Consider the following 14,321-nt stretch of genomic DNA (forward strand, 5'->3'; position numbering starts at 1 on the left):
GGGGTTCATCTTGGGGGACGTTGTGAATACAGTAATAAGATGCAAGGTTCATGGAGATAATTCAGGTTTGAAGCTTTGGACGTAAACAAGACTTTACCTTTTGTCTAAATATGCAGAATAGGTTTCCTCCATCGATCTCAAGCACAGCGGACCTCAGGTAAATAAATGTTTAGCATATCCAGGCTAATGGCATCCAGAAATATTATTTATTTTCTTTGTGAATTCTTTAACAAGTTTCAAAGAACATCAACATAGCTGTTCCCCTATGTGACTTCTCTGATGATCCCGAAGTTTGCCTTTAGTAATAAAACAGTTCCCACATGTGGAACATGAATACGGCTTCTCCCCTGTGTGAATCCTCATATGTGTAACAAGACTTGATTTTTCTGTAAAACATTTCCCACATTCTGAACATGAAAATGGTTTTTCCCCAGAATGACTTCTCTGGTGAATTCTAAGTTTGACTTTAGTAATAAAACTTTTCCCACATTCTGAACAGGAAAATGGTTTCACCCCAGTATGACTTCTCTGATGTATAGCAAGATGGGATCTATCTATGAAACATTTCCCACATTCTGAACATGAATACGGCTTCTCTCCTGTGTGACTTCTCTCATGTATAACAAGACTTAATTTATAATTAAAACATTTCCCACAAAGTGAACATGAAAATGGCTTCTCTCCTGTGTGGATTCTCTCATGTTTAACAAGCGTTGATTTATCTGTATAACATTTACCACATTCAGAGCATGAATATGGCTTCTCCCCTGTGTGAATTCTTTCATGCTTAACAAGAGTGGATTTATCTGTAAAACATTTCCAACATAATGAACATGCATACGGCTTCTCTCCTGTGTGAATTCTCTCATGTTTAACAACATCTGACCTTTTTGTAAAACATTTCCCACATTCTGAACATGGATATGGTTTCTCTCCGGTGTGACTTCTTTCATGTGTTACGAGAGTTGATTTTTCTGTAAAACATTTCCCACATTCAGAACATGAAAATGGCTTCTCTCCTGTGTGAATTCTCTCATGTGTAACAAGTGTTGATTTCTCTGTAAAACATTTACCACATTCTGAACATGAATATGGCTTCTGTCCTGTGTGAATTCTCTGATGTTTAGCAAGATCTGATTTCAGTGTAAAACATTTCCCACATTCTGAACATGGGAACTGCTTCTCTCCTGTGTGAATTCTCTCATGTCTAACAAGATTGGACTTACACGTAAAGGATTTTCCACACTGAAAACATGAATAAGGTTTTTCTCCTGTGTGAATTCGTCTGTGTGTAAACAGACTTGAACTTTTTGTAAAGCATTTTCCACATTCACCACAGTGATACCATTTACCCACTTTCTGTTCAGTGTTTGTGGTAAGAACCTGTGATTGGTCAGGGGAAGAGTCCTCCTGATTAGGGGGATTATATGACAGTTCTTTTCTGTCAGGTCCTGAATGTACATTACAGGTAATGAAGTTTCCTCCTGAAGAGCGCTGCACGATATCTTCATCTTCTCCCTCAGATTTCTTACTGGAATTTTCTGTTGGAATTAAAAAAGGATTTTATGATTTTTCTTTTCAAATCACAAAGTAGACAGACTTATAGCATCCCTATCAGCCTGGAGACACATGCCGTTCTTAATGCAGATTTTGATGCAATTTTATGAGTCAAAAGTGAATCCAGCAGGAATGAGACGTGTATATCTCCTCTTCCTTCTGATTCAGTTCCTGGCTTTTGTTAAAAAAAAAAATCTACATAATCTGCAACACCTTGTCAATCACCCCTGCCAACACTTAATATTGTTATTACATCATGGCCGCAGTCTAGAAGCCAAGGACGTGTGTCTTCCCAATACGTCTCATGACAGAGGGTCTTAGTTTTACTCTTGGAGTACTCACACTACCTATGGATTACTGCTAAAATATAAGATTACGCTTAAACCTTTGGGTAACGGAGGGTTTTGCATTTTTATTTTTCTTCCCTGCCTTTGCGGAGCCATAACTTTTTTACTTTTCTGTTTTTTTACTTTTCTATTCACATAGCCGTATAGGGCATTTTTTTTGAGGGACAAGTTGAACTTTCTAATGTCATCATTTAATATAGTAGACAATGTAGTGGGAAGCAGGGAAAAAAAATCCAAATGGGGTGGAATTAGAATTTTTTTTTTAGAACGTTCCTTATGAGATATAACTGACCGACTTCCTTCATTCATCTTCATTTTTTGCTGGACAATCTATAGTTTTTTTTTTATACCATTTTGGAGTTTTGTGACTTTATCACATTTTCATAAAAATAAAAAAATGACTTTTCTTTTTGAATTGGCCATTTTGATTTTTTTTTTTTTCATTTTTCATTACACCATTCGCCATATGGGATAATTCATTTTATATTTTATTAGAACGGGCGTTTTTGAATGCAGCGGATTTTGAGGAAAAGAGGGGGGATGAATTTTTTTACTTTTTTTTTAGCTCCTCTAGGAGGCTATAGTATTCAGTAATTAGATTATATTTTTAGCTTATGCTACACTTTTGCGGTTATCCTATGTTGGTTTGCCACCTGCAGATCACATGGGAACTGCAGCTCTAATACGCTGGGTTTCTTCAGAGAGAACCAGCATATTAGAACGAAGGACCGGATTCCCCGATCGCTGCACAGGGGAGCCGTTCCTCACCAAGAAGCATGACCTTTTGGTTTTTTTGTCATTTAGATGCCGCGGTTGTGCTTCTTCACCACGACATCTAAAGGGTTAAATACCTGCGATCCAAATTATTGCCGGTAGCTGACATTAGCTGCGGGCCTATGGTGCCCATTGCGTGCGTAAGTGGGTGCCACGTTTAAAGACCCTCCTAGTGCCGTACATGTACGGTGCTGGGAACGAAAGTGTTAAAAAGGTAATTGGTTTTGTCATGAGCCCATGACAGCACCAAGACCAGCTCCAGCCCAGAACACAAATGCCTATGGAGAGCTTTCAAGGGGTTGTCTCATCTCAGACATTGATGGCATATCACTAGAATATTCCATCAATGTCAGACAGTAGCAGATCCCAAAGATGTGACCCGCACACATCTCCAGAACGAGGTCCTTGAAGTGAACATTATAAGTTCCAGCAGTCCCATGGTGGAGAATGGCTCGGGGGACGCGCTTGTACAGTGCACCCTCCATGTTCAGCTATGCTATTCTTAAAAGTAGCTGGATATTCTCGCTCGGCTGTTTTCGAAACTCCCATAATGAATAATGGAGAGCATGCTGCGCATGTGGGTCCCTTACTGGTGATAGGAGCAGGTCACCGAGGTGGGACCCACACCTATCTGATATTGATGGCATATCCTTTACGATGATGTATCTGCAGTCAATGGAGACCAAAATAATAAACCATTTGAGTTCTGGATTCCAAATCAGCTCAGAAATCAAAGTGAAACAACAGCATCCAATTTACATGAATTTCATCACGGCAACTCATAATGTCAGTCATGACAGTCATGACATCTTAGCATGCTCCTAATGAGATGGCGGAGAGTGACCTGGGAGATTTCCTCTCGCACATGGATCAGGTCATCAGTGAGCTCCTGGACAGTCCATGGTACTACTTGGCAGCACCGATACAGAATGTCCCAGAGGTTCTCGGTTGGATTCATGCATGTGGAACATGAGGGCCAGTCGTTAGTTCCTGGATGACAAAGACATTAATACTATCTACACACGCTGGCCACATGAGGCTGCGCTGTGTTCTGCACCAGCATACGATCCGACAATGGCTGCTGTCAGTTACTGGGAGGAAACTCTCAGAACCAGAATACTGTTTGGTATCACAAGGAGGTGTGTGCAACTCTCCAAATAGATGCCGACTCAGACCATCAACGACCCATCTCCAAACCAGTCATGCTGGATGATGTAGCAGGCAGCATAACATTCACCACGACACTTCTAGACTCTTTCACACAAGTCACATGTGGTTGGGGTAAACCAGCCCTCATCTTTGAAGAGAACATGGATACCTGCCACTTGTGGTGCTCTCTGGTGGAATGCCAATCAAGCTATACAGTGCTGGGCTGTGAGCATAGGTCCTACTACAAGACATCAGGCCCTCATGGAGTCTGTTTCTGACAGTTTGGTCAAAAACTTGCAGTCCAGTAGCTGTGGGAGGTCAACATATAGGGCTCTGGCAGCAACCCAAACCCTTGCACAAAGGAGAAAATAACGGCCTTGATGCTGGGTTCATGCTCTTCTATGGCCAAGTCTGGATATCCTTGTAACAGTATCATCTTTAAGCTTTTGAGACTGGGAGAGGTCGCAAACCTTCTAGTGACACCATGTATGGATGTGACATCCTGGAGGAGCAGGACTACCTGTGCAACCTGATTGGGCCTCCAACAGCCACAAATACACTAGAGAAGAATCGTTCAGGAAGGCCACCACCTGAAAACCATTCCCTTGCTGTCAACTCACCAGGGCATCTCATTTGCATTAGGTGAAATAGATTCCCAATCACTTAAACTTCAGGGATATTAATGTGACCAGTCAGGAAGCGCGAGTGACTTGAGGTTATACTGGGATATATACCTATTAGGACTGGGCCATATTCAGATCAATGGGAGTTATTCGCCCATTGTCATTCTGGAGATGGCAGTTTTTTACTAAATCGCCATATTGATTTATCCAAAATAGTGCCCGCTTTTCTTTCCTCCTCTCCAGGCTTTGTTTGGGGCCAGCGGGAGGAGAAGAGAGGAGGGGCAGGGGAATGGGGAGGTCTCCTTGTTTACAGGAGGAGAGCGTTTTTTTACCTCTGCAGGGTAAGTGGCTGCTGTAGGACAAGGAATGTATGGAGCGGGCTGCTGCGGTGAACATATGCAGCGGGTGCCGGCTGTATAATACAACAGGAACATGGCCAGGTGCCGAACCCAGTCATTTAAACCCTCAGCTGCCAAGATCACCAGCAATTGCAGCGTCTGTGAGGACAGGCAGAGGGTTGCGGCTCAATTTCACGGCTTCAATTGGTTACCATGGCACCCTGGACACTTCTGAAGCCTCCCATGGCTGCCATGGTAACCTCCCTGCTGCGCGGTGCACGAGACCCAGCTCACCAGGGAGCGTGGTATAATGCCATCCGTCCTAACAGAATCTCTATTAGGGTGAATAGGACAAGAGATGAAAAGATCCAAGGGTCTAGTCCCCTAAAGGGGTTAAAAATTATTATAAAAAAAAGTTTAAAAAAAAACAAAAAAAAAATTAAGATATTAAAAGTTTAAATTACTGCCCTTTCCCAATTTTATATATCAGGTATCGCCAGGTCCAAAAACACCTGAACTCTCAAAATATTTGTAAAAACAGTTAACGCCGTAATGGGAAATTTTTTAGTCACCTTTCCCCCGCCCCACAAATTTTTTATAACTCATCCTAAAAGTTGTACGTACCACTTACCAGTAGTTACAAAGTGTCAACAGCGAGCTATGGCTTTAAACATCTTCTTTAATGCAATGGAATAGCCTTCCTGCAGAAGTGGTAGCTGCAAATACAGTGAAGGGGTTAAGCATGCATGGGATAGGCATAAGGCCATCCTTCATATAAGATAGGGCCGGGGGCTATCCATAGTATTTAGTATATTGGGCAGACTGGATGGGCCAAATGGTTCTTATCTGCCGACACAGTCTAGGCTTCTATAACTGTAGACACTGGTAAGGAAGCGGCAAGCTGATGAATACAGCCATAAAGCTCATGGATTCACCAATTACTGGCATATATCCAAGTTGGATGAAAGTCTGGGTATTTTATAATGAACTCAAATCTATGGCCGCATCTATATTCTCCAGCTGAAGTTACAGTCAGGTCCATAAATATTAGGACATGGACACAATTCTAACATTTTTGGCTCTATAGACCACCACAATGGATGTGAAATGAAACAAACAAGATGTGCTTTACCTGCAGACTGTCAGCTGTAATCTGAGGTATTTACATCCAGATCAGGTGAACGGTGCAGGAATTACAGCAGTTACATATGTGCCTCCTACTTGTTAAGGGACCAGAAGTAATGGGACAATTGTCTTCTTAGCTGTTCCATGGCCAGGTGTGTGTTATTCCCTCATTATCCCAATTACAATGAGCAGATAAAAGGTCCAGAGGTCATTTCCAGTCTGCTGTTTGCATTTGGAATCTGTTGCTGTCAACTCTCAAGATGAGATCCAAAGAGCTGTCACTATCAGTGAAGCCATCATTAGGCTGAAAAACACAACAAACCCATCAGAGAGATAGCAAAAACATTAGGCCTGGCCAAAACAACTGTTTGGAACATTCTTATAAAGAAGGAACGCAACGGTGAGCTCAGCAACACCAAAAGACCCGGAAGACCACGGAAAACAACTGTGGTGGATGAGCGAAGAATTCTTTCCCTGGTGAAGAAAGGCCCTTCACAACAGTTGGCCAGATCAAGAACACTCTCCAGGAGGTAGGTGTATGTGTGTCAAAGTCAACAATCAGGAGAAGACTTCACCAGAGTGAATACAGAGGGTTCACCACAAGATGTAAACCATCGGTGAGCCTCAAAAACAGTAAGGCCAGATTAGAGTTTGCCAAACGACATCTAAAAAAGCCTTCACAGTTCTGGAATAACATCCTATGGACAGATGAGACCAAGACCAACTTGTACCAGAGTGATGGGAAGAGAAGAGTATGGAGAAGGAAAGGAGCTGCTCATGGTCCTAAGCATACCACCTCATCAGTGAAGCATGGTGGTGGCAGTGTCATGGCGTGGGCATGTATGGCTGCCAATGGAACTGCTTCTCTTGTAGTTATTGATGATGTGACTGCTGACAAAAGCAGCAGGATGGATTCTGAAGTGTTTGGGGCAATATTATCTGCTCATATTCAGCCCAATGCTTCAGAACTCATTGGACAGCGCTTCACAGTGCAGATGGACAATGACCCAAAGCATACTGCAAAAGCAACCAAAGAGTTTTCTAAGGGAAAGAAGTGGAATGTTCTGCAATGGCCGAGTCAATCACCGGACCTGAATCCGATTGAGCATTTCACTTGCTGAAGACAAAACTGAAGGGAAAATGCCCCAAGAACAAGCAGGAACTGGAGACAGTTGCAGTAGAGGCCTGGCAGAGCATCACCAGGGATGAGACCAGCGTCTGGTGATGTCTATGCGTTCCAGACTTCAGGCTGTAATTGACTGCAAAGGTAAATCCAGCAACAAAAACCCCCTATGTAGTAGATAATTAATGTTTATTAGAGAAATGACAAACTAAACTAAATAGTTACCCAGGTAGGACCACACTAGGATAGGTGGATCTAGCTAATGGGTGGGGAAGGTGTCCCTATACTGCTACCCTAGTCTAAGACCTCAGCCCAGGGACGTCCCCTGGTGGTGGGGACTCCCTGTCCTCGAGCCTAGCCTCAACTCCTGTCTGGCCCTGACAGAAGGTGAAAAGCTGGTGTAGGAGTGGCCTACCATGGGATGGCTATCAATGACATACAAAATAGGAAAAAGGTGCCCACTGTATGCGATCCTCGTGACGGTATGCCAGGAGGTACAGGGTGCACCGAGTCGGATAAAAGCACATACAAAACACAAAAACGCACAACAAGAACACTCTATTTGTTCGATGTATATTATAGAGTGATAGGAGACAAAGAACCCCGACGCGTTTCACCCACAAAGTGGGATCATCAGGGGGTGGTAGGGGGTGAATATATGATGATATTCAAAAATACCTGAAGGTAAAACAAGTATGAAAGTCAAACAGGCCCAGTTGGGCACCAATGCGTTATACAGTTTTAGAGTCAGACCCAACCTTAAAATGAAGGTAACTTAGATAAATAAGTAAATAGATGCCGGATGGCAGAGTACATACGATCAGTTGAGCAGTATGTGATGGACACACAGAGTGCACAGGCCCCTTAATTAGGGGGTAGATGGCTGGCAATTCAGCAGTGCCAAAACTCCAGTGCTGTATAATCACACTGGGTGGATGCCATTTAGAACATCAAGGAGCCATCCAGCCGATGACTGCAAAGGATTTGCAACCAAGTATTAAAAAGTGAAAGTTTGATTTATGATTATTATTCTGTCCCATTACTTCTGGTCCCTTAACAAGTGGGAGGCACATATGTAACTGCTGTAATTCCTGCACCGGTCACCTGATTTGGATGTAAATACCTCAGATTACAGCTGACAGTCTGCAGGTAAAGTACATCTTGTTTGTTTCATTTCACATCCATTGTGGTGGAGTATAGAGCCAAACATGTTAGAATTGTGTCCATGTCCCAATATTTATGGACCTGACTGTAAGTGGGATTTTGTCTTTCCAGCTTTATGGTAACTATTTTGGACATGTCAGCATTTTTTGGATATAATGTTGCTCCTTGAAATGGTCATATTACCAGGGAGACTGTATATTAGACGTCACATTCCTGAGATGAATAAGAACACTACATCTGGTCATCGTATTTACAGGATATTTTTTATATTTAAATATAAGTCCGCCTTTTATATTCTGAATATTATCCAAGCACCACAGAAAAATTACAGTAACGCCATTTATACCTGACTTCTATTCCGATTTTTTTCTATTATTTCAATACAAATCTCCTGCCCCTGGACCGAGGTGAAGCCCGGTTGAAGTGGCACGTAGGCATATAGTTAACGCACTAAGTAGAGTTACATTGAGGTGGACAGGCCGCAAGCTAAAGCATAGCCCTAAGGGACTCCTACACTGACGGCAGATAGGGTGTTATATACTGGGAGCTGGAGTAAGGGTTACAGCTGCAATCAAAGGGACACAACATCATTTACCTGTGGATTACAAACAGAGAAGTCTGATTTAAAGGGACAGGACATCATTTCCCTGTGGATAACAGTTAGTATTGCGCAATTCTTAGGGTGCCCCCAAAGAGGAACTCGTCCAGGCACATACAAGTGCGGACTGGCGGGCCGTGTTCCCTTTACTGCTGGTTTATTCACCAATCTGTTTTATATATTCTCAGCTCCGTTTTCACTACATTCAATGTCTGAGACAGAAGCGGTCACACCCGTGTGTGGGAGGAGACACCACACCGAACGAAGGAGGAGAGGGAATAAGGAACAAGGCCTGAAAGAAGGACACCTCCTAGTCAAATCCCTAGTCACAGTCCTGACTGGCTATCAGTATGAACAGACCCCAAAAGGTATGCGAGTTCATACGCAGGAGAACCTAGAGTCCTAACTCCCCCTATAGGACCCTGGCGATAGTGACAGGACGGAGACTAGCTGTTCCTCCAGGAAGGAAGGACGACCAGGAGTCTCCCTCAGGGCTACAACAAAGGGCAGGGGAAAACAACACACAAATAAACCAAAACTAAATCCAAAAGGGAAAGAAAACACTTAACTTTCCAGTGGCAGCAACAGGAACTCAGCCGAGAACCAAACACCAGCAGACCACAGATACCACTGAAGCTATAAACCGCACTGCATTGTGGGAGAAGCAACTATAAATAAGGAAAGCTAAATGACCACAATAGCAACACCTGGAGGTTAAGGGTGCGGCAAACACCAGAAACACCACAGACGCCTATTGATCCACAAGGAAACCTGTCAGATCAAAGCACGTGCTGCCAGTCTCACAGATCTTCTGTCACCCACTGTCGCGGAGCCGTCCGTATGTCTCTGTACGTCCGTGACAGAACCGTTGTCTGTGTGGCATCGTGTACCCTCTGTACCCAGCCCTTGTTACCTTTCACAATGACGGCCTGTGAAGGGGCGCAATGGGGGCATTAATACTGTGAGGGGACACAAGGTCTGCATAACTACTGTGAAGGGCACAAGGTCTGCATAACTACTGTGAGGGGGCACAATGAGGGCATTACTACTGTGAGGGAGCACAATGAGGACATTACTACTGTGAGGGGGCACAATGAGGGCATTACTACTGTGAGGGGGCACAATGAGGGCATTACCACTGTGAGGGGGCACAATGAGGGCATTACTACTGTGAGGGGGCACAATGAGGGCATTACTACTGTAAGGGGGCACATGGTCTGCATAACTACTGTGATGGGGCACAATGAGGGCATTACTACTGTGTGGGGGCACAATGAGGGCATTACTACTGTGAGGGGGCACAATGAGGGCATTACTACTGTGAGGGGGCACAATGACGGCATTACTACTGTGAGGGGGCACATGGTCTGCATAACTACTGCGATGGGGCACAATGAGGGCATTACTACTGTGTGGGGGCACAATGAGGGCATTACTACTGTGTGGGGGTACAATGAGGGCATTATTACTGTGTGGGACACAATGGGGGCATTATTAATGTGTGGGGCACAATGAGGGCATTACTACTGTGAGGGGGCACAATGAGGGCATTACTACTGTGTGGGGGCACAAGGTCTGCATAACTACTGTGACGGGGCACAATGAGGGCATTACTGCTGTAAGGGGGCACATGGTCTGCATAACTACTGTGACGGGGCACAATGAGAGCATTACTACTGTAAGGGGGCACAATGAGGGCATTACTACTGTGACAGGCACAATGGGGGCATAACTACTGTGAGGGGAAAAAATGAAGGCATAACTACTGTGAGGGGGCACAAGGTCTGCATAACTACTGAGACGGAGCACAATGAGGGCATTACTACTGTGACGGGGCTTAATGAGGGCATTACTACTGTGTGGGGGCACAAGGTCTGCATAACTACTGCGAAGGGGCACAATGAGGGCATTACTACTGTGACGGGGCTCAATGAGGGCATTACTACTGTGTGGGGGCACAAGGTCTGCATAACTACTGCGACGGGGCACAATGAGGGCATTACTACTGTGACGGGGCTCAATGAGGGCATTACTACTGTGTGGGGGCACAAGGTCTGCATAACTACTGCGACGGAGCACAATGAGGGCATTACTACTGTGACGGGGCTTAATGAGGGCATTACTACTGTGTGGGGGCACAAGGTCTGCATAACTACTGAGACGGAGCACAATGAGGGCATTACTACTGTGACGGGGCTTAATGAGGGCATTACTACTGTGACGGGGGCACAAGGTCTGCATAACTACTGCGACGGGGCACAATGAGGGCATTACTACTGTGACGGGGCTCAATGAGGGCATTACTACTGTGTGGGGGCACAAGGTCTGCATAACTACTGCGACGGGGCACAATGAGGGCATTACTACTGTGACGGGGCTCAATGAGGGCATTACTACTGTGTGGGGGCACAAGGTCTGCATAACTACTGCGACGGGGCACAATGAGGGCATTACTACTGTGACGGGGCACAATGAGGGCATTACTACTGTGACGGGGCTCAATGAGGGCATTACTACTGTGTGGTGGCACAAGGTCTGCATAACTACTGCGACGGAGCACAATGAGGGCATTACTACTGTGACGGGGCTTAATGAGGGCATTACTACTGTGTGGGGGCACAAGGTCTGCATAACTACTGCGACGGGGCACAATGAGGGCATTACTACTGTGACGGGGCTCAATGAGGGCATTACTACTGTGTGGGGGCACAAGGTCTGCATAACTACTGCGACGGAGCACAATGAGGGCATTACTACTGTGACGGGGCTTAATGAGGGCATTACTACTGTGTGGGGGCACAAGGTCTGCATAACTACTGCGACGGGGCACAATGAGGGCATTACTACTTGACGGGGCTCAATGAGGGCATTACTACTGTGTGGGGGCACAAGGTCTGCATAACTACTGCGACGGGGCACAATGAAGGCATAACTACTGTAATGGGGCACAATGTGGGCATTATCACTGTGACGGGGCACAACATTATAATGTATGGAAGTGGTGCCACAGAAAGGACCTGCCCCGGGTGCCAAACACCTTAACCATAACCCTCACATGGATACAGGGGTCAGTCCAGTCAATGGAAATCCCGGTTCGGAGCATCATCAAGGACTCACTGCCACGCTGCTCTTTTTTCATTAAAGTGTTAACAATGAAATGTGTTTCTAAATCGGCCAGACCTCTTGATGAAGTATTAGCACCCTACTGCATAAATATTGGCACCCGATGAAGAAATTGCTGTGGAATCGGAGAGGAATCCAGTCAGAGACAGCGCTCAGCTGAATAAGGATCAGTTGGAAATGTCATTTTGGGATCAAACCCTGTAGAAGCTGTTCTGAAGCAGATGTGGACCCTGTGAACAGATATGGCTTGGGGTTACTCCCCCAGCCCACCCTCTAACCCCGACGTGGAATCCGGCAGGCTGCTACCACTTAAAGGGAACCTGTCACCAGTTTTATGGTGTCCTAACTAAGGGCGACATAGATAAGTGACTGATTCTCTTAGCACAATGCTGGGTCACTGTCTGTAATTCACCCGGTCAATCTGCCAACATCTTGTATTGAAAAGCTCCAGCTGATAATGATGAGTCATGAATATTCATGAGCTCCCGACTCTCCCCGCCCACCTGCTGCTGATTGACAGTTTGTTTCCATATGAATCAGCAGCAGGTGGGCAGGGGAGTGGCTATAGCTCTGAATTAAATATACGCTGGACTCACTGACATCACGCTGGACTCACTGACATCACGCTGGACTCACTGACATCACGCTGGACTCCAATCAGCTCATTAGCATGCGGCATCTTTGTGTGTATATTATGAGGTAACCGTCTGTCACACCAGTAAGTGAATACATCTAAGGCACTTTTTAGTAGTTAATGATTGTATATAATTAGTTAGATTATAATCAAATATTCACATGACAGGTTCCCTTTAAGAGAGGTCTCTCTGTTCAAGAGACAGCTGACCCAAAAGAGTCTCGAATCTCCGAGGCAGAGCATCGAAGGACCAGGTAAAGCTGTAGTCAGGGCAGGTAGAGTTTGTGCGATCCAGTAAACAGTCCGAGGTCAGGCTCAGCAGCTCATGGTCGGACCAGGATCAGGCAGACAGTTAAAACCAGATGGCAACACATTTATCTCTAATCTGTTTTTACTTTCTTCTCTTCCCTGTACAGGATTATGGGGGCTGCCATCTTGCCTGAGGTGTTCTTAACAACATTTAGAAAGCAGTAAGAACTTCACATCCACATGGGCCACAGACGACACAATGGACAGGCTGGGACCTCACTGACCAGTATGGGACAGATTTCTAGGCATGTTCTGTGACTGTGCAGAGGTCATTGTGCAGGGAGGTGGAGTAGATAAGGTTTATCCTGTCTTATCTATACACAGAGGTGTTATCTTTACAGGCAGTATTAGAATGGCAGATAACAAGTGGCGCCTATTTATTAGGTTTTGTGCCCAGTGGGAAAACTGCAGGACTTTATGTTTTTTGTTTAAATAACGATAGGGACATGGAAAAATAACATATTTTTAAAGAATTTTGATGATGCTCTTTTTAAACATAAAAACGTGATTTAAACAATAGGTCCTTTCCTGATGACACATTCCCTTCAAGTACCCCGGGTCACCACCCATTGACTGGTGAACATTAGGGTACTGGACCTTTAAGAACACAAGGAAGCTTGACCGCCGTATTGGCTATCCGGGGGCAGCCTGAAAGGAGACAGAAGCTGGCAGCACTACGATATTGGCTGGGCCTGGCAGTAAGGAGGCGTGAGACACCAATAGGACCAAGCAGAAGAATGGCAGTGGGCATGAACCACCGACAGAACACTACTGCCACCCTTACACACACCTCGACTAGTGCAGACATTTTCTTAGAAAAGCTGGTGCATGAATGTTCTCCACAGGCTCCCAGGGTCTCTTCTCAGGACCCTGCCAGTCCACCAGTTTTACATCAAATTTACTTCATGTCCAAAATATTCTTAACCACATTCCCTGTGTCAACTGGAGTTGGAGCAGAGATGGAAAAGATGGAATAGCCGTTAAAGGGAACCTGTCACCGGGATGTTGTGTATAAAGCTGAGGACATGAGTTGTTAGATGGCCGCCAGCACATCCGCAATACCCAGTCCCCATAGCTCTGTGTGCTTTTATTGTGTAAAAAAAACGATTTGATAGATATGCAAATTAACCTGAGACGAGTCCTGTCCCCGAGACGAGTCCTGTCCCCGAGATGAGTCCTGTCCCCGAGACGAGTCCTGTCCCCCCGAGACGAGTCCTGTCCCCCCGAGACGAGTCCTGTCCCTGAGACGAGTACTGTACGTGAGAAGAGTACTGTCCCCTAGACGAGTCCTGTCCCCGAGACGAGTCCTGTCCCCGAGACGAGTCCTGTCCCTGAGACGAGTACTGTACGTGAGACGAGTCCTGTCCCCGAGACGAGTCCTGTCCCCGAGACGAGTACTGTACGTGAGACGAGTCCTGTCCCCAAAACGAGTCCTGTCCCTGAGACGAGTACTGTAC

The 14,321-nt window shown here is 45.3% G+C and overlaps 1 protein-coding gene across 1 annotated transcript in view; it reads right to left on the reverse strand.

The window, feature by feature from the left end:
• Window positions 1-220: 220 nt before the first annotated feature.
• The window catches only part of LOC120982834 (gastrula zinc finger protein XlCGF26.1-like), a 43,252-nt gene continuing 29,151 nt past the window's right edge, over window positions 221-14,321 (reverse strand). Inside the window, exon 3 of the mRNA XM_040413016.1 lies at window positions 221-1,541. Coding sequence (XP_040268950.1) covers window positions 247-1,541 — 1,295 coding nt within the window. The 3' untranslated portion in view covers window positions 221-246. The remainder of the gene's footprint in view (window positions 1,542-14,321) is intronic.

This window comes from Bufo bufo (genome assembly GCF_905171765.1).
Source record: "Bufo bufo chromosome 3 unlocalized genomic scaffold, aBufBuf1.1 SUPER_3_unloc_3, whole genome shotgun sequence".
Lineage (NCBI taxonomy): Eukaryota > Metazoa > Chordata > Amphibia > Anura > Bufonidae > Bufo > Bufo bufo.